Source organism: Mesoplodon bidens (genome assembly GCF_964165515.1).
Source record: "Mesoplodon bidens genome assembly, chromosome: X".
Lineage (NCBI taxonomy): Eukaryota > Metazoa > Chordata > Mammalia > Artiodactyla > Ziphiidae > Mesoplodon > Mesoplodon bidens.
This window is the reverse complement of record NC_138163.1, coordinates 44,350,247-44,371,787: the sequence shown is the minus strand read 5'-3', so window position 1 is coordinate 44,371,787 and position 21,541 is coordinate 44,350,247. Positions and strand designations below refer to the sequence as shown.

Below are 21,541 nucleotides of genomic sequence, written 5' to 3'. Positions count from 1 at the left end.
CATTTAGATTGTACTTCAGAAGCAGACAGTTCAAACTGGTGAGTTATGACCCAGAAGACAGCCAAAGGAGAAATTGATTCCACAGCAAACGAAAATCTGAGACTCTGACCAGGCGAAGAGGAGGCAAAGAAAGATGACAAATGTGGTGACCAGGGACCTGCTGTTGGCCATGACTGATATTCCCTTATCCTACTGTTTATTATCTTATCATTCCTCAGTGTCCTTAAAGCAAGGCTTGGGAATAAGCCAAGGATGCATATGCCCATTGCCCTAATAGGTACCAGACCTATAACTAAGTAGTTAAGTCCGTTGAAATCAAAGTTCATTCTAAATGGACAAATCACAGAGTGTGATGATGGACATTTGGCCCCTGAAATGCCCACTCACATGTTTATCCTATGGCTTTTGAAATCTGTGTTTTTGCCAATGAAAAATGACTTCACCAAGAAAATTAGGGTTAGCTTGATAATTAAGATAATTTCTGACCTTTGTCATCATTTTGAAATATACCTTTTCCAACCTGGTTGCAACATCACTTTAGAAGACCCTTTGCATTCTGATAAAAGGATACTCTGAGGTGTCTTGTGTAAGCCTCTCAGCAGAGAAAGTTAACTTGATTAAGGCAGTCTTAGCTCCGTAGCTGCAAGAGCCAACGTTCTAACAGTATTACCAAAAGCAGGCTGAACTTTTTGCTGTAGCTTTCTTCCTCCCTCCCTCCTTCCCCTCCTCCCTTCCTCCCTTCCTTCCTTCGTCCCTCTCAACCTCCTTCCTCCCTCTTTCTTCTTTCCTTCCTTTCTTTTTCTTTTCTTTCCTTTCCTCCTTCCTTCTTTTTTGTTTTTTTCTTTTTTTATAAATTTCTTTCATTATTTTTTGGCTGTGTTGGGTCTTCGTTGCTGAGCGCAAGCTTTCTCTAGTTGCAGCGAGCGGGGGCTACTCTTTTTTTCATATTAAACTTTTTATTAAAACTGAGTCTTACAATATATTTAAAATGACATGTTCCACAGGCTACTCTTCATTGCGGTGTGCGGGCTTCTCACTGTGGTGGCTTCTCTTGTTGCAGAGCGTGGGCTCTAGGCGTGTGGGCTTCAGTAGTTGTAGCACACGGGCTCAGTAGTTGTGGCTTGTGGTCTCTAGAGCACAGGCTCAGTAGTTGTGGCACACAGGCTTAGTTGCTCCATGGCATGTGGGATCTTCCGGACCAGGACTTGAACCCGTGTCCTCTGCATTGGAAGACAGATTCTTAACCACTGTGCCACCAGGGAAATCCCCTTCCTTCTTTTTTAAAGCATTGCCCCACTGCTTAGATGGCAAAATCCATCAGCACTTTTCATCTCTGTGTGGCCAGTGAATGTGACGGGACCAGACAAGGAACTATCTAGTGTCTCAACCAACGGTATGCATCATGTGAGTCAAAGAGTGAATTCTGTTCCCAGGTCTGCCAGTCAGGAGCCCCCTGACCTTGTATAGATTACTTCTTGCTGGGCCTCCATTTCCTTATCATTTCAAACAAATGGAATTCGACAAGATTATTGGTTACCAATGGACGCTACGAATTCCATGGACTCCTAGAATTCCATGGAGATCCTTGGGGCCCAGGGGGGAAGTCATGTGGCTCTTGAGTCCACCAAAATAGTTCCTCTTTAACTTGTTTTCTGTATCGGGCTTCCACATGAAATTTAGTTAAATAAAAGGGGAAACTCCTGGGTCTCTTACTCTGATTCTGTATTCTTAGGCTGTAGATAGGCTACAGCTTTCCGTGAGTGCCAGAAGGGCCAGGGTTTGAGTATGTGTTGTCTGTAGGAGTGCTTCCAGAGTTGTGACCTTCAGAAAGCTGCTTGGATACATCTCTGTCATCATCTCGTGACTAAGTCTGTATTCCATAGAGTGGAAAAATCCCCCTTTCCCTACCAAGAAAGACACTTGATCATGATGCAAAGCATGCTGCATGTGGGACTGGGCGAGCCCACTCTGACAGGAATCTTGGGGAGAAGCCAGGGAAGAGCAAAAGAGTGATAAAGCTGTTGCAGGGACCCATGATCTACACTCTGTGGTGTATTGGGAAGAATAGCATGTTATGGTATACAGAACTGTTCTGCTGATGAACTGCATATAAAACAGAAGTTGAAACCAATTTATGTGAGCAGTAATCTATGTTTCACAGATCATATCACAGTGCAGCTGGATTTTGATCCTAATATGGTAATTTGGAAAAGCTCCAGAGAATCAGGGATTTAGTCCCTTCCTGCTCCAATATTCTGAAGTGAGATAGGAACAAACGTATTACGGTAAACGGTATCTTGGAACTAGAAACTAGGTGTGGGTTGAAGAGAAAATGGCAGGTGAGGAAGTCAACATACCAAATATAGATGATGTTTTGAGAAGTTTTATGTAAGAAGGACCGGAGAAATGGGGCAGTAGCAGAATGGATCCTAGGATCGGGTCCCCTTGACCTTCCTGATTTGTTGAGCCTTTATCTTCATTTCTCTTCCTCTTCACTCCACTGACTACCTTCTCTCCCCATGGTACTTTGGCCCCAGTCCTTGTCCTGTATTTTCCTGCTCCCTCTGCTTTTTACAGCTTTTTTTCCCCTCTGCCTCCTGCTCCATTTTGCTTTCCTGCTTTTCTATCTCTATGCCCACCCCTTCCCACTTCCACACCCCCTGTGGTTCTCAACCTTGGGTGTTGCTTGGGCTGCCCAGGGTGGCTTCCTGAGCACACGTAGCCTGTTCCACGTTTTCTGACAAGATCTATTAATCCTGAGAGATTAGGATGAGCATGTACATTATCAGACTCATCTGGTCTTTATTTTCTGGCAGTGGCCAGTTTTTTTTTTTTGGTTTTTTAAAAATAAATTTATTTATTTATTTTTTGGCTGTCTTGGGTCTGCTTTGCTGTGCACAGGCTTTCTCTAGTTGCAGACAGCAGGGGCTGCTCTTCATTGTGGTGTGCGGGCTTCTCATTGTCGTGGCTTCTCTTGTTGCAGAACACGGGCTCTAGGCACATGGGCTTCAGTAGTTGTAGCACGTGGGCTCAGTAGTTGTGGCTCTCGGGCTTCAGTAGTTGTGTCTCGCGGGCTCTAGAGCACAGGCTCAGTAGTTGTGGCACACAGGCTTAGTTGCTCCACGGCATGTGGGATCTTCCCGGGCCAGGGCTCAAACCCATGTCCCCTGCATTGGCAGGCAGATTCTTAACCACTGCACCACCAGAGAAGCATAGTGGCCAGTTTTTTATGCTTGAAAGGAGCAGTCTAAAGCTAAGCCAAGACCTAATCAGTCAGTGGTACCTAATTACCTTTACCATCAAGCTATAAGGGAATAGATCTGTAATAGGCTCAACAACAGCAGCAGAGCCCCCTACCCCTGTGAAGAATTTGGTGACAGATGAGAGCTACTATGCAAGACAAGTAGGGAACTAAGTTAGACCACAGTGCTTATTCAATTATCACACTGAACCGTTGAGTTGAATAAGTCAAAATAGGGACTACAATGGTAGTTATAATATAGCAATTTCTTTTTTTGTAAATTTGGCCCCATTTACTCTCTTCTTAGAAAGAAATGTCAGGGCTTTTCCTGAAATCCATAAACACATCAGAGGCAGTAATACACTATGGCCTGTAACCTCTGAAATCCCAGGTCATGAGTAAACTAAGTCCTAAGGTGTCAAGTCACTCATTGCCAAATCTCTCCCGTAAAACACTCAAAGGTAGTTGAAAATTCCAAAGTGAGAAAGGAACCAGGACAGCAGTAGGTTACAGGCAACAACCAGAGGACACACTGCTTATGAACTCCCAGCATATATACAGACACTGGTGAATACAATATGAAGCCTAACTGGGCACCTGCCTTTTGTTCCCCATTTCGAAGTAAGTGGGAAAACAGTTGACCTCCAGGGGGTCCATTTCCTCTGGTAGAGGTAGAGGTAGAGTTGCACATGCTCAGTGTGCCTCATCTCTTGAAGAGACCTTGTCTGCCTCTGCTTACGAGAATTACTACCTCAGAGGCTGGGAACACTGTGCGGTGATGCCGTGCAGTGGTCAGGAGTGTGGACTCTGGGCTCACAGTCCTTGGATTCAGATATTGACTCCCTCATTGCTAGTTGTGTGATGTTGGGCAAATTATTATATTTACCCTACCTCCCTCAGTTTCTTCATTTGTCAATTGGGGATCATAATCAAGTATAACTCAGGGAGTTGTTGTATGAATCAAGTGAGCTAATAGTAATCATTCAATAAATGCTAGCTAATAATATTTCCCATGAAAACAGTATTTATACAGATATTAAGATATAGATGAATAGCCCTTTGTCTTATAGTTATATTGTTTGTTTTTAAATTTATGTATTTTATTTATTTTTATTTTTGGCTTTGCACAGGCTTTCTCTAGTTGCAGTGAGCAGGGGCTACTCTTCGTTGTGGTGCGTGGCCTTCTCACTGTCGTGGCTTCTCTTGTTGCGGAGCACGGGCTCTAGAGCGCAGACTCAGTAGCCGTGGTGCACGGCCTTATCTGCGGCATGGGGGATCTTCCCAGACCAGGGCCCGAACCCCTGTCCCCTGCATTGGCAGGCAGATGCTTAACTGCTGCGCCACCAGGGAAGCCCCAACATTGTTTGTTAAATAGACTTTTATGGGCCAGGCTGAGAGCCTGTTCACCATGTATAACACGATTTCCATGGGAAAATGTGTTTTGAGTCCCAAATATTCAACTTAGAAAGAAATGTTCACACCACACCCTCTCCTCTTTGTAAAGGGAGTCCTTATAACAGTGCTGGGACCTCTCAGGGTTACTAACACATTTCCATTTAAGTCTCCTGGTTTGTCTTCTAACGTCTTAACCTAAACTTTATAAACTGTTAAAATGAACTGAAGTCACAAACTGAAGTTTTTTAATTAAATGGTTAGTCCAGTTGCAAAACTGCCTTAATGAAAATTTATTGGGTACATATGGATTGTTTTGGGACTTCTTTGGAGAAACGTGGTAACTTCTAAGATGACCACTTTGATCTTTTTTAACTGAGGAAATTGCCAATAAGGTAAATTGAATTATTCCTCCAACTGGGTAAAGTCGTTTTCTCTGAATACTAAGGTAAATTTAGTTGCACATCAGGGTCCGCAGAAAACTGCAAAGTTTGTGTGTTATTGCCAAGTGATATAGAGTTATTAAAAATTCCGGAACACCAGAAACTTCTAGGTAATATGTGTATCACAAAGAAGAAAGGCACCATTTTCTGGCCAAAGGTTGTCTGTCTAACATTATAAATAAGGTAATGGGGCCTATGTTGCCTCACCTTAAGAATTAAACAGACCTTGTTTAATGATGTAGCTGAAGAAAAATCAAGAGCTCCTTCTCTGTTCACGATCAGTCAGAGAAGACTAAGTTGCTATGTTTCAACTTCCAGAGAGAACTTACTGTCTCTGCTTCCTCTCTGGGTTTGCCCAGAGCAGATTACCACGTTGTGGACCTCTTTCTCCAGCTTTCCCTCTCTTTGATGTCATCCCCTTACCTACATTGCTCATGGAGCTTTCTTCCTTCTCCCACGCTGAGGAGTTGGGTACTCAGAAGTTCCCACATTCCAAGCCTGTTCAACTCAGAAAGGGTGTTTTTGTCATTCTCTGTATATCTTCTTATATGTTTACTAGTTCACTTTAGGTTCTGAGCTTTAATACTTTGTAAAGTCTGTCATATTCCCAGCTCAATTATTAGATTTATTTATACATTTTGGCTCTCATTTCATTTAGCAACAAAAACATTTATTGAACACCTATTTTGAGCCAGTTGCCATAAAATTCAGAGATGACTGTGACACAATTCCTACCTTCACAGTCTAGGAAGACAGACCAGTGAACAAGTAACAAGTATTCACCCTACAATGTGAAAACAGACATATAAACAAAGGGCTATAGTAGCTCAAAGGAGGGAAGGACTAACTCTGTCTGCACGGTGACCACTATCCCAGTTTGCTTGGCACTGAGGGACATAGGACCTTCAGTAGTAAAACCCAGGACAGTCCCCAGAAAATCGAGGTGGCTATTCACCATATCCATCTGGGAGCAATGGAGAAGACTTTAAAAAGGAGGTGCCATTTGAAATAGAAATTATAAGGTAAGTAGAAGTTTACTAACCAGTTAAGGGAGCAGCATTTCAGGCAGATATAAAAGAGCATTTCTTACTATGGGAATGATGAAATAATTGGCATGAATAGTATGTCAGCTTTGGCCAATGTGTGTACCTATGTGGAGTTGGGGGAAGCAGGGCTCTAGGGTGAGAAGAGAACAGATGAGGACTAGAAAGGGAGGCGGGACCAAATCATGGAGGACCTTCTATGCCATGCAAAGGAATCTTTACTACGTATGCCATGCAAAGGAATCTTTACTACGTATGCCATGCAAAGGAATCTTTACTACGTATGCCATGCAAAGGAATCTTTACTACGTCCTGTGTTTTCGAACAACTATAGTGATCTCTTGGTTCAAATTAAACCTTGCTTGGAAGCATGCATAAATAAAGAAAAAAGAAGTATTTCTCTGATTGAAACACATATGGGTGGGTGCAGGGTCCTAGAATCCCTACATCCATCTCCCTCTCCCACCTCTTTTCCCTCTTAGCTGCTCTTGAGGGGAATTTTGGAGAGTCCAGTTTGAAAACCACATCTGTGGACCATAGGGAGCCACCAGAAATTGTTAAAGCAGAAAAATGGATGCCATGATGAGATTAAAGATGAGATAGATTGTTAAGGAAGATGGACTGAAGAATAAAAAGTCTTGAGTAAGAAAAAACCTATTGGGAGGCTATCGTAACAGTCCGAGGGAAGCCCAACCTTTAGCAGAGACAGTGGGAATAGAGGAAAGTGCATGGGTATGAATGACATTTCTAAAGGTTGCATGAACAGAAGCTACTAGACTGATTAGAGTGAAGGTTGGGGGAGGAGAAGGTTTCCAGCTGAGGAAGGAGGAGAAGTCAGGTATGAATCTGGGTTTCTTACTCAAGGAGCAACCAACTGTAAAGGAAATCTCTAGTCTAATTTCTTTTTTTATTGAGGTATAGTTGATGTACGATATTATATGTTTCAGTTGTACATCATAGTGATTCACAGTTTTTAACGTTTATACTCCATTTATAGTTATTATAAAGGGTTGGCTGTAGTCCCCGTGCTGTACAATATAGCCTTGTTGCTTATTTACTTTATACATAGTAGTTTGTACCTCTTAACTCCCTACCCCTATCTTGCCCCTTCCCCCTTCCCTCTCCCTACTGGTAGCCACTAGTATGTTCTCTATGTCTGTGAGTCTGTTCCTGTTTTGTTATATACATTCATTTGTTTTATTTTTGAGATTCCACATGTAAGTGATATCGTATGGTATCTGTCTTTTTCTGATTTGCTGGGTATTATGCTAAGTGAAATAAGTCTAGTCTAATTTCTCAGCCAGCCCATTTTCTTTGAGTTTTCACTAACTCAGATAAAACCAGAATGTGATAAACTCGTGCCTAGACTGATTTTCCTTGATCTTTCTTCAGCTAAGACTTGACTTTGCTAGGAAAACGCTTTTTGCTGTGGTTGTTGTGTTGCCTACAACTGTTTTTGTCTCTCATTAGCAGGGCAGGCGGTAGCAATTTTCTTTTTTGCAAAGATAGGACCCAGCTTACACACAAGTTCATTTTTAAGTTAACTATTTGGAACTCAGAGTGCATTTTCCCATAGAAACGGCATTATGCATAGTGAGTATGTTCCCAGGCCAGTCCACAAAGGCCAGTTTAGCCATAATATAACTAAAAGTGTGGATCTTTGCAATAGAAATTAGTTGGAAATAATACGGTTGCAATTAAAATGAAAACAATAGTTGGAAAAGAAATCGTCTGGGTTTTTGTTTCCCTTAAGGGGTAGTATTTGATGAAAAGCAGGTTTAATCCTAGGAGGACAAAGAGAAATAGATGAAGATTGTTGTATAAATTGGATGGCACAGCTTTTTAGATTTCATTTTCTAAAGAGTTTTGGGGGGTTTTTAAGAATAATAAAAGCAGTCGCGTTGATTGTAGAAAATTTGGAAAATTGAAAAATATGTTTTAAAAAATTAAGTCACTAATAATCCTACCACCCAGAGAGAACCACTGTTAACATGTTGGGGTGTTTCCTGTCAACCTTTTTCTTAGTAGGTGGATTGAAGAGAGGTGAGAAGGACTTGGGTATAGGTACTTGTGAGAAGCGAGATTATATGGAGTAGAATGTATTGAGCTAAGAATGGTGAAAAGAAAAAGAGAGAAAATGAAACAGTATGGCATGCACACAGACTTAGGGAGAGTGGAAAGGGAAAAAAGAGATGTGTTTGTTTAGGACTGGGTTTGGCTACAGGGCAGAAAAAAGCCAGCAAAGGACGCAGAGTTCGGCGGAATTGTGGCCAGCTGAAATAAGAGAGTTTTAGGAGGAGTTAGCAAATGTAATTTGCAGTAACCAATTTCCTTTTAATGCAGGAACAAAGATGGTTTGTGAGGACAGGTGCCTCAAGCATCAATCATTAAGCCCATTGCTTAATTGGGTGGAGTAAACCAGTTCTCAAAGTGTGGTCCTGAAACCAGCAGCTTCAGTATCACCTGGGAACTTGTTAGAATGCAAACTCTCAGGCCCCTCTGCAGATTTACTGAATCAGAAACCCTGGGGGGTGACCCAGGAAACCTGTGTTTTAACAAGTCCTTTAGGTGACTCTGGTGCCTGCTATAAGTTGACAGCCACTGGATTAAACGGTCCTTTCTAACCCTTTCTAAAGTACATCTCTGGAGGTTTCTGGAAAGGAGCAGAGATGTCCTGACCAGCTGATGAAAACCGGCCTGGGAAAGGACTTTGATAGAAATATTTTTGATAATAATATTAGGAGCCACGGTGGAAAAGGGGGCTGATAATTTGCTGCAAAGTTCAAGCAAGTTCAAGAGGGAGCATGTCTTCATGATAGTTAGGAGTCTGGTCACATAGGCAGGCATAACGCTGGTGGTAATACCTGCAGGAAGACTCCTATTTAGCCTTCAAGACCCTGTTCAAATGCCAAGCTCCTCTGTGAAGCTTTCTCTGACCTCTGGTGTAAATTGTTTCATCCTTACGTTGACTTAGCACTTTCTGTGTTTCTCTGTTAGCTCTTGTCTCACGGTATGGTAGCTATCTATACGTCTCTCTGTTTCACTAAATTGTGTCATCTTTGAAAGTAGGGCATTCTGTTATTCATCTTTGGATCTCCAGTGTTTAATATGGTACCTGATACATACTCAGTGCTCTAGAATAGTTTGCTTAGAGGAGGCATGAGGAATGGCCAGCTTTTTATGGCTGCGGAGCCTTTGAAATATGGGTTTACTTTTGTGAATTAACCATGGTTCTGGGTCCCACTCTCGGCCTGGAAGGCCAGGGCCCTTGATTCTGTCAGCACACCATGAGTTGATATCTCTCAGTGGTGGCCTTCCACAGCAAAGATCTCAGAGATATATTAGCAACTAATTATTTTACAGTAGGATACAGGATTATTAATGTCAACTTTTCTTATATTTTCTCTTATTATAGGTAGACCTTCATGGGGAACCTGATTAAAATCTATAGGGATACATCTGCCACAGGATAAATGTACTTGAGTCCTTGGGCCCCAAGGGTTACTTCTCATCCAGGCACTGCCATCTTCTGATTCTCTGTACTTCTCTGATTGCATAATGTAGTCTGTTCATCCCTGGTCTGCTCACAAATATTCTCCAATCAAGATAAACAGTCAGTAAATTACAATCACCTTGGCAACGGTGCCTTCCAGAGGTTATACTTAGGTCGACATGATTGGATGTGTGTGTGTTTCCTCAACTCTTTAGTCACAGATTCCTTGGTTTCATTTCCTAGGTGGTTAATCACACATTCATTATATATGGATTTTTTCTGGCTTAACTCTCAAAGGACAGCCTTATAACCTTATTTCCAAGCTTTTGGGGGTGGGGCACCTCACTGTCACCTCAGTTACTGCCAAGAGTAACCACTTCTAAATGTTACAGAAACTTTGCAGTATATGTCAGTGTCATTCTCTAAAATGGAATTTTTAAGACCCAGGATATAAACCAGAAGAAACTGGATTTGTGTCTTGTATGCCAACTCATGATCCTAATATGTATATGCTGAATAGATTTTTCTAATGTTTTTTTTTTCCATAGGCATTATATCTGATAGCCACTAATGGAACCCCAGAGCTCCAGAATCCTGAGAGACTGTCTGCTGTATTCCGTGACTTTTTAAATCGCTGTCTTGAGATGGATGTGGATAGGCGAGGATCTGCCAAGGAGCTTTTACAGGTGACAATGAAACAGGACAATTACAAAGAGAGAGTCATTATATTGAGCTTTTCCATGTCGATGTGTGACAGTAAGAGAGCGCTGTCAAAAGAGGTCTAGTTCGAGTTAGGCTCTAACCATTTGATCTGAGACCACAGGTACATAAGTATAGGCATGCATCTGATACGTGCTTGATTGGCATGTTGCATTTCTTCTGAGAACTTGGGAGTTCAATCTGTAACTCTCTTTTATTCTTCCTGGAGTCTTATTTTGCAAGGGAAATAACAATGTGAACCTCTGGTGTCGCTGTTTTGTTCTAAACTTTACTTGTGCCCCTGGATGTTGTACGCAGGTGCTCTTGGCTGGAGGTAATTGTCTACATAACTATGCAATTATTTCCATGGCATCTGCTACTCTAATGCTTTACTGGTCAAAGCCCCTTTGCTTGTGATGCCAAATGGCAGGCACCTGCTTGCCTGGGTGAGTACCATCCAGTGGTGAGTGCCTCTGTAACCATTTGTCCTTTTTATGGCTCTCAGGGATTAATATATATGATGGTAATTAGTACCTACTTTATACCAAATTCTTTACAAACGTTATCTCACTTAATTCTTACAACTCTCTAGGATAGGTGTTATTATCCCTGTTGCAGATGTAGAAATTAAAACTCACACAGCTATTGAGTGGCAGTGCTTTCGCGTGGATTTGAGCCCTGGATTGTCTGACTTTCTTCCACACAAACCAATTTAGAGAGGAAAAAATGCATTTATATTGATAAAGCAATGCATGCCCAGGATTACACACATAGCTTCACTGCTGGGGACTGACTGTTCCTTGGGGAACAAGATAAAGATCTGTAATAGCCAAGAACAGTGATTGCTTGTTCTACCTGACTTTGAACACATAATCCAGTTAAACAAAAGGCATAACTCTTGGTCATGCAGAGTGTTATTAACCATAGAGTTAGTCTGTTTTAGGCCAAACAACAAAAAGTTCCTGTTGCTTCTGAGCTCCCTCCAGAGACAGCCATACCCACGCAAAAACATCCTGTCCCAACCCAAATCATATCTGGGATAAACCGATTTGGAGGAATTGGGGAAGCTACCCCTTGTCTTCTCTGCTACCTGTGAGCGTTTCACAGGCTGTCATGGGGCCTGAAAATGTCAGATCTGAAATAGCCCTTTATTAATCCTCTCATTAATACAGCCTCAAATTATAGATGAAAAAATTGAACTTTTGAATGCTTCATTTCCGCATCTTTTCACCCCTCCCACCACACGACATACACATCCTGGTACACACTCCTATCGTGTCTTCTCCCAAGGATGAGTGAAGATACAGGTTCTCTGAAGGTAGCTATACAGTTATGTAGGTAATTGAATCAATTATCTAGTTAATTCCTTCCCCAACAATACTTTTATCTGAAGCAGTCAGATTTCTGATGCAAAATGATATTTTGAGAAAATTGAAGACTTTGTTTGTTGCATCGTCTCGTTTTACACATATAGGCTATAATCTGTATATCACCTTAAGTCCATATAACTCCATTCTCTGACTCTAGCCCATTTTAGAGGTTAGAAAGGAGAGAGATACATGGCATTCACACCACTGGAAGGCTTGAGAAAAGACAGAAGTAAGTGGATTTTTATGGAGCAACTTCTATTTGCAAGGTTTAAGTGCAGTGGGTGATACAAATCTGTTAAAGGCATGATTCCTACTCTTCAGAAGTTCAGTCTCCTTAGGAACATGAAAAAAATGCAAGATTGTTTAGAGACTCAGTCAACCCAAGGCCGTTTAAACGGTAAATGTCACGGTTGATTAGAGACGTACTTCTATGGGCTATGGCATTCAGAAAATGTCTGCAAAAAGGAAAGAGTTCACCTGGGCCTTGAAAGACAGATCAGTTTTAGATAGTTTGAGGGGAAAGGGGGAAGGAATTTCAGATGGAAGGATTATCGCATGACCAAAGGCATGTAGGCAAGGTTCAAGGGAACAGAAACTAGACGGTGTAGCTGAAGTAAAGAGTTCCAGTAAGGAAAGCCGCAGGAGACAGGACATAGAGAGCCTTGAACACCAGGCTAAAAGGTAGGGGCTGTAGGCAGTGGGGAAACACTGAAGATATCTGAGGGACACACCTGATGAAAACTTTGTTCAGGAAGATGAATCTGGTGGCATGCAAGAAGAATTAGCAATAGAAAAAAATGGAGGCAGGAAGATAGGGGGGTTATTGTTACAATTTAGGATTAAGTTGATTAGGCCTAGGGAAGGCAAGAGATAATTGTAAAAGGCATTGAAAAGGAAGCACTTGGTAACTGATTGCATGTAGAACATAAGGGAGAGGAACACAAAAGTGACCTATCTCAGAATATCAAACCAGTGGTAGAGTTCAGCAAAAGCAGAAAGTGATAGAGGATAATACTACAGTGGCTAACACTGATTGGCTTCAATGTAGCTTACAAGGAACTGTAAGCCGTAAGTTCAAGGTGGCAGAAGGACATTCAAAAGGAAATATCCAGCAGGCAATTAGAGAAATAGGACCAGAATTCAGGAAAGACATCAGGTGCCACAGTGGACATTTGGGAGTCATCTCCATAAAGCTTGATGAGAGGTTGGAACCATGAAAAGGAATGAGCTGTCCAAGGAATTAAATTAGAAAAAGAAGATGATGAGAGTCAAGTTCTGGGAGGTGGGAAGAGGAAGTGAAATCAAGGAGGAAGATAGAGAGGGAGGGAGTAGTCAGTGAGCATGTGTGTGGAAGAGAATCGAGACAGTAGAATGTCACAGGCCCCCAAAGAGAACATCTCAAAGAAGAAAGGGCTATTCACTTGTTTGAAGCACTGCAGAGGGGCCAAAAAAGAAATGGTGGAGACACACTATTGGGTTTAGCAGATAGGAGGCCATTGATTTCAGGGTCAAGGTCTTGAGTGGTCAACAGAACGCAATTTTTTAAGCATGAGGGCTGCTCATAAATTCATGGATTTAAGAAAATCAGAAAGTTAGACTTGCAAACCAGCAAGATTTTACAAGACCCCTACTCTGAATTTCTAGCTCTGCCAGTCAGCTTCTAGAAGATTTCATGACACCGAAGACCAAAAACATCTGAAGGACAAAAGCTGGCACTATTTTTTAAATGATGTTTAATTGGATCCACAAAATACATTTTCATGAAAAAAAAGACTCCTTGAAAGTGTAAAGTAATATACTTGTTGGAGGAAAGAATTCTAGTAATTCCTCTTTTTTTTTTCCCTTTTGCAGCATCCATTTTTAAAATTAGCCAAGCCTCTCTCCAGCCTGACTCCTCTGATTATCGCTGCAAAGGAAGCGATTAAGAACAGCAGCCGCTAGGACTGCAAGCCTTACCCCACACCATCTCCCTCATGAGTAAGACTGAAATAAAATTCCACTGCAGGAAAGCTGGAAGAAAAGACAGTTGAATGGGGTGGGGATTCTTTAACTTTCAAATGAATAGAAACTTCTTATAAGCCTTTTTCCTACTCCCTCAGATTATGTAATTTATTTGTAAGCCTGAATCGCAGCCCAAACAGGGCAGCAATGTCGAAGTGGCCATAAAGTGGTCACTTCTACCGTGAAGCGAAAGAGCCAGTAGTGAATCCCCTCATTTTGTGCATTCACTTTGAAGAAAAAAATTTCTCAAAGATGCACTCTCCCTCTTCATAGTGTTGTGTTTGTTTTTAAGTTAGAGAGTAGTCCCTCTTGCATTCGAACCTCCTTCAAAACTCCTTACCCAATGTGATGTTTTTCACTTGCATTGTCATTAGATGTCCAGAAAAAAAAATGTCAAAACGTTTTTTTTAAAAAAAGCAAGTAAAAAACAAAAACAAAAACAAAAAAACAAAAACAAAACAAAACAAAAAAAAACCCCAGAGCAAGTACTGTGTGAACATGTGGAAGTCCATGCCCTAATAGAGTTGAAATTTTTTATTCTTCTTCTATAGTGGTGGCTCGGTTTGTGTACCTGTTTTTCTGCATTTGTATTGGAAAAGGTTTCTTTTATGACATTTTCCAAAAGCAGAGAGGAATATGTGTGTTCAGGAAGGGCTTTTAAAAACTCTATGTCTAAAAGTTCAAATGGTGAAATCTTATCACATTTTCATGATGATGCTTAAGAGGTAGTTGATTTATCACTTGTATAAACCAGCTCGTTCATCTTCATGATACCTGAAAAAAGACACACCAAAACTATGGCACTCCAGTTGGGTGAGTCCAGGTCTTAAACCTAGGAAATCCTGATAGGAGAAACCATACTTAAACAAAGACGGGACTTTCTCCAAGAGCCAAAAGGAAGATAATATAAGCATGCAATACTGAAATCCTTGTTGGGCAGTAAACAAAGATAACAGTACCTAATTTAATCCTGTCTTGTCCTTGTGGAATGTAGGTAACTGTAAAATAGGCACAACAGGAGGAAACAGACCCATTAACCAACATTTGCGGCTGGTAAAAATTATTTATCTTGACAATTTGTAACGTTAAAAATTTTTTTAAAGACCTGGAGAACAGAAATATTGTAAGCACTCAACTCTGTAATAAATGGGAGGTCAGTGAAAACTCCATCCCAGTCAACATTAGGCTCTAAGTACTTGTTGCCATTTTCCCTATGTGTCACCAATTTCTGTTTCTGGATATGGTGTGTTCATACTTGGCCCTTTGGGCTTTTGAATTTTAAAAACATGTTTGTAAAGATCTCGAAGTTCTCCAGTGAAAAGCATTTGGGTTTGCAATCATATACCCCAAGAAATATCAGTCCAACTGAATTCCTTTTGTGGCTTGGGAAAAATATGAAAATTTGACTAGTATTTCACCGTGTATCAATTTATTAGAAATTCAACAGTTGCCACTTCCTGAATCTTCTGAGCGTAGAAAAATATCTGGAGGGTGTCTGCATAGAAAAGGATACACTTCTCTTTCGAGTGTATTGTCAATTTTATAAATTCTGCATAGTTGTTTCTCTAAGCCTTTGAAAAGCTAGCAATTTGTGCAGTAGAAGGCTTCTTGATTTGTAGTATGTCAAGAATCTGAATAGAACCTATCTACATCCAGCAAGAGAGGGAAAGAGATCAACGCCATGGGCCTCTCTCCTTCTCTGCCTAGGCACATCCGTCGATATAATTATCTATCCATTCCTTAAAATGAAAGCACTTTCTTTAGAGAGTTTCTGCTAACCATATAGTGCACGTGTTTATGTTTAGGAGATGACACCACTGGTGGATTTCCTATTGTCTTCTTTGACTATGAAATTTGGGAGGGGCTTGACCCCCCGCCCCAAAAATGTCCACAGTGGGATAAAACAACAAACATGAAAAGATCAAGTGGTAATATTAATTTGAAGCATACTATGTTATACTTCACAAAAACATGGCTGGGCCTGAAAATTTTAATGCCACATTGTTTTAATGAGAGAGAGAGAGAGAGAGAGGCCTTAATTTTGATTTCATTTAAAATTAAGTATTTTTTAAATTTTTCATTCATAGTGCCAGGGAATTCAGTGAAATAACACCCGGGATGCAAATAGAATTCAGTACATTGATAACTATACCCTGCCAGGGGAGAGAGCCCCAAACCTGTTTGGGAAGCCCTAGTTATCTGTTAGCATCCCTTACATGTCATGAAGGCCTTTTTTTGGTGGGGGGAGACCTGGAGCAGTGACCCTTCAGGTTACTGTAGGCGGAGAAATGGCTGCTCTTTTATGCTTTCAATTCAGCGTATCAACAAGGAGCCTGGTACTACTTCACCATAGCCCGTTATACCAAGATTTTATGGTAATATATCCCAGTAGGCTTTACTCTTACAAACTTATATCTATGTAAATTTTAAAATGAGAACAGCTTCTAAAGACCCTTCCCCGCATTGGAGAGTTATGTATATTTCTAATAAGTATTAGGAAGAAGCTGCTTCTCCTGCCAAAATGATGCTGAAGGATTCCAGGTGGTTAATAGTTTATTCCCTTTCCCTGCATTTTTTTTTTTAGCTCATCTTGACACAGGTGAATCTATCCAGATCTTTGAAGTCGCTCGTGTGCCCTGAGATAATAAGGGCACATCGTCGAATGTTGATTCCAAAATGTCCTGAGATAGGGATAGGGCAGTGGGAAAGTCAGGGAAGGGTGAGAAGCACAGTAGAGATTATTTATTTAAGAAAGAAAAGAACATTAATGTTGTAGCAAGGATCCGGTACGTTGTCATAATCCCCTCAAATCAGTCACCATGTTGGGTAATGACTTCGTTCTTGCTGATCTCGTCTGTATGTCATTGTAAATATTTGTGTGTCTGTGTTCCATTTTGGCTACTGGATGGCCAAGTCATGTAAGAAGATTTAACTCAAGTATTTATTCTTTAATTGTGTTATTCAGATTTCTTTCAGGCTTGTGAATTGCACCCCAGTGTTTGAGTTTAACCACCTGATCCCCACATCTTTCCCTCCCCTGTGAAGCACATTCCATTGCTAAAAGAAAAAGAAATATGAAATTGCTTCATGTCGTCTGTATAACTGTTTTGATAGTTTGAGATGTTTGTCTATAAAGGATATTTCTCAGCTCAAAGATCGTGTAAATAATTATATTCCTTTGCTCAGTGGGTTGTTTATTTCTAATGAGGCTGCCGGTTCTCAGAGAGAATCAATAAAATCACCTTTAAATAACATAAACAGGGAAGACAGCCATGTATAAATAAGTGTGCATATGGGCAAAGACTGGGAACACAGACAATTGAAATCAGTGGTGTTAGGGTGGCGGGATTATGTGGAATTTTTTTTCTTTTTACAATTTTGATATTGTTCTAATATTGCTTTATAATAAACATCAGAAAGGGAACTATAGAAACATAGAAAAGACGCCAGAAGCAGACGCCTTCTGGCCAGAGCCCAGAGCATGCAGGGCACAGGTATTTGCTAGTTACAATTATTCCATAGGCTTTATATTTGCCTGGGTGCTGAGGTTGGCACACGCTTGGGTATGGCACATGCTTTCTTAGGGGACTATTATCTACAAGTTAAAGCTAGGGAAATGTCACTATTAGTACAACAAACGCATCCTTCTGCTTTCAAACTGGGTGCCCCCCTCCACTTTAGTGTGGCCTTGAGGTTTCTGTTTTGGTTACTTTAGATTGGAGGGGTGACCTTTGATCAGCCCCCTTGATAACATCTGTTTCAAGTATCGCCTTTCTGGATCACTTTAGCAGATTTTCAGGTTGAATCTTGGAAGAACAGAAGGATAAGATCCCCAGCTCCCACCATTTCCTTTTCCAACAGGGTACGCTGTCATTCAGGTAGGATTTTCTTTAAATGAACAGTAGGCAAGTCCCATTGATTGCAGTAGAAGTTATGACTTGCACTTAAAAGCTGACTGAAAACATTAAGACAAATATTTAGAACTGCCCTGGCCTGTTGGCATTCAGTCATACTCCTTTTAGCTTTGGCCTGAGATGGCGGCCTCTATGTACTTTCTGTCTGGCCTGATTATAGGTTGTATGTCATTTTTAAACAGAAAAGGGGAGACTATCTACCCAAAGAGATGAATTTCCTTCTAACTCACCAAAGAAATTGTAGGTGAGGACTTTTATAATGCGGTAGTGGCCTCAGGTGTTAGTTTCACCAAGTGCAGACCTTATATCTAGAGAACCCACAGGCTTTCCTTTGGCCATTCTCAACATATAATCTACTTATGAGAGTCTTAACCCTGCCCTGCCCCATTGAACCTCATGGTCCTTTTCTTAGCTACTTGCAGTTAATATTCAGTTAAACAAAGGCATGGCCAGTGATGCAAGCTACTCCCAGTCTCTGAGCAAGAGGACTGAAATTCAGCATTTGTAAATTGACAGTCTAACAGACCCGGGATTTTGAGTGAGTTTAACACACAATTCTGAACATGTATTTGCATGTGGATTGGGAAGGAAATAAATGGGACCTTGGAAATAATGGGACTATTCTTCCTAAGAAAGAATTTTTCATCAAAAATGTGTTTCTGATAGAATCTTTCTGTTGGTCAGCTTTAATATTTTTCCACTCCTTTTCTGATCCCACACTCCTTTAGTAACCAAATGAATATAACCTGACTCCTCATTCATTGGGGATGTCTGTTTAATATTAAACAATATCTAACTGACTCTGCAAATGCGGGAACTGAGATAATCACTTCCATGTGCACACTTCTATGTTCAAGTAGACAATAACGAGGAACATTTACTGCCACATAATACATTCACACTTGCAATATAAACTTACAGAAGCCAGTTAGTGCCCTCAGAGTCTCCTTTGGAAGCTGTCATCAGGCGAATGCTATCCCATAATACCAGTAGAAGGCAGGTACCGTGTTCACCTGATTTAGGACCTACGAGGAAATCAACAGCAATTAGAGAGAATCAGTCAGATGTAGTGGAAGAAGTACTAGCCTAGAAGTAAGGATACCTGGATTCTAATAAAGACTCTATTCCTAACTTACTATGTGACCTTGGGCAAGTCACTTAACCATGTTATGGCTGTTTCCTTATCTATAAAATAAGGGTATTGGACTAGATCTCCAAGGCTTTCCAAAAGCTACAACATTCTGTGGTACTGTAGATTGCCTTGCTAATTCATCCTGCTAAAGTGATGGCAAATACCACATGCTTCAGCCTGGGTCTCTTATGTTGCAGTTAAACAATAGGACTATGCAAGATGATGCCAAAAAAAAAAAAAAACCCTCGAACAAATGAAGCAAATAATACTAGAGAATGTTGACAAAACTTGTGGCAGCCTTCCAATTCCTTCACAGTTGTTTTGTTTTTGTCCTAATGTTCCTTTTCTGTTGTGTGGTCCCAGTTTTCATTTTCCATACACTCTGTATGTAAAGTCTGGTTTTCATTAAGCTGTGGCCAGTATTTGCTACTAGAACAGAAATACACTGTCACACATGCTAGAATAGAACTATACTTGGGCCTCTTCTTTCCTACGAAGTGGTGTTGGGCTTTATAGAGTTTACTTCATCAATGGCACAAGATGTCAGAACCCATGCATTTTAACGGCTGGGACTACTGAGTGGGGCCTAAGCATTTGCAGGTTGCAGAGAGAAAAAGGCAAAAGCGATTATATGCTATTAGCATTAAGGAGTGTTGACAAATCCACTTGTTGGGAACCAAAGATAGCATTTCTGGTGATAACTCCCACAGGGATTGGCCAGTTGAATGAGTATGCTACTGGAAAGAGGATAAACTGGTAGTGGACAGTCCCAATGCCCTGCCCACAGCAGTGCCAACCAGCCCTGAGTGTGAAATTCAAGTTCAGTGTGTGTGCTTGTCTGTGGTGTGTTTTATGGACCCGCATATACTATATTCATTAGTGATGATAAGACCTTTCACAGAATTCTGTAACCATTAGTGGGTTGAGTTTTAAATCTCAGTACATCAGCAAGGAAGAGACAGATCACAGGGTAGTGATGGCTACTGGGATTATACTCATAATATCCAGACAAAACAAGTTAAGGAGGATCTACATTTTCATTGTTTATCAGAATTGTTTCTCATTTGGCTGTGCTTTACTTTTGTTAAAATGTGTTATCTGTAAACCCATGTGTAGTGAACTTCTTATGTAACTTTGGATTAAAGGTATTTATGGTCTTTCTGTTTGTTTGATTTTTAAGTAAGTTATTTCTTTTGTAAACCTGCTGATGGTATGGTTCCATCCTTCTGACCTCAGCATCCGATCTTTTTAAGGACTTTTGTTTCCAATATTGTTATTTTAAATTGTGGTTGAAGCAATAGAAAATTGAAATATGGATTGTGCATGACTGTGTCTTGAGTGTAAAAATATTGCAGTTTGAAACTTGGACCTAAAGTATTGCAAATAAAAATGACAAACATCACTGAGCTGGTGCTTCTCTCTTCTGTCACCTTTCCACCCACCCCCTTGGCATTGGCATTTACCCGATTCACGGGTTGGAGGGTAGCATTCTCCCGCAGGTATCAAGGCAGGGAAACGTCCAGCCTTGTAAGCAATATGGGAAATGTCCTGCAGATCCTACCACTAAATAACTCAGGCCCAGAGTCTCCATCTGGTTTTTACATAGAATAGCTGAGAGAGACAAATGTGTAAACTCAATGCAGGGCAAAAGGTAGATGAAGGGAAACTGCCGAAAGAAACCATATGTAATAAATAATTTGTTTTTGCTCATCTTTCTGCTTGGAAAATTCTGAACAAGTAAAGCCATCTCCATAATGTTTAGTTTTTATCTTTTTTTTTCAAATATTTGAAAAAATTTATTTTGTATCAAGGCGCTAATAGTTTGTCTATCTTTTTTTTTATTAGTTTCTGCTTTATAACAAAGTGAATCAGTCATACATATACATCTGTTTCCACATCCCTTCCCTCTTGCTTAGTTTTTATCTTATATCTAGAATCAAGGGCCACAGTTCACAGGAGAAGTTCTAAAACCATGTTACTGAGAACATTCATTCATTCATTCACTCTTTCATTCAAAAAGGATTTATTGAGCTCCTGCTGTATGTCAGGCACTGTGGACTTTTCTGAGAAAGATAACTTTTCTTTTAAAAACAATCTCCAAGTGTGACTAAATGACAATAAAGTTCATTGAAAGCAGCTAAATGAACATATTGGAGTCAGGTTTGTCAGAAACTGAGTCCTCATGACAAGCTAAAAACGCCAGGGATTTAGCAACCTGGAGGTCTGTTACCCTTGTAGTACTTGTACAGTGGGGATAGTGTTCCTTCTGGAGCTTGTGTATATAATTTGATACCTTTGTGTAAGTGGATACCCAGTGGTACTATATTTCCTTCAAACGTTTTATATATCTTACCAAATGCTATTTGGTTGTTTTCAGTTCACTGGATTTACATGCAACCTTTATTTCTCTCACTGACTCTCTCCATGTTGAAAGCAAGAGACATTTCTGTACATGTGAATGGGCAATTAAACGAGAATCCCAGTCGTTAGCCTTTAGCCAAGCTCTCTACTGCCCATGCGCATGAATTCCTATGTTGCCTCTCCCACTATTAGCCTCATGGCCTTCCAACTTGGATTGACAGATTTCCTCCATTTTTCTATCCCTATTAAAGTAGAAATACTTTTTACGTGCTAGCAGGTTAGCAGTATCTTCCATCAGAAAAGAAAATTTCAAAGGCATTTCCCATTGTCACAACAACTTAGAGGAACAGGGTCCCAAACAGTGATAAATGTCTTACTCTGCAGCTCAGCCCTACTAGCTCAGTTGCTGGAACTCTAGCCTCATCTAAGTCCCTGACCTCCTAGTGAAGGGG

The 21,541-nt window shown here is 40.7% G+C and overlaps 1 protein-coding gene across 8 annotated transcripts in view; it reads left to right on the top strand.

Moving 5' to 3' along the window:
- The window catches only part of PAK3 (p21 (RAC1) activated kinase 3), a 123,465-nt gene extending 103,335 nt beyond the window's left edge, over window positions 1–20,130 (top strand). For all 8 annotated transcript variants that reach the window (XM_081222431.1, XM_081222429.1, XM_081222427.1 and 5 more), the window contains 2 exons: window positions 10,161–10,298; window positions 13,533–20,130. In XM_081222431.1, the coding sequence (XP_081078557.1) occupies window positions 10,161–10,298; window positions 13,533–13,622 (228 nt within the window). In that variant the 3' untranslated portion in view covers window positions 13,623–20,130. The remainder of the gene's footprint in view (window positions 1–10,160; window positions 10,299–13,532) is intronic.
- Window positions 20,131–21,541: the final 1,411 nt, after the last annotated feature.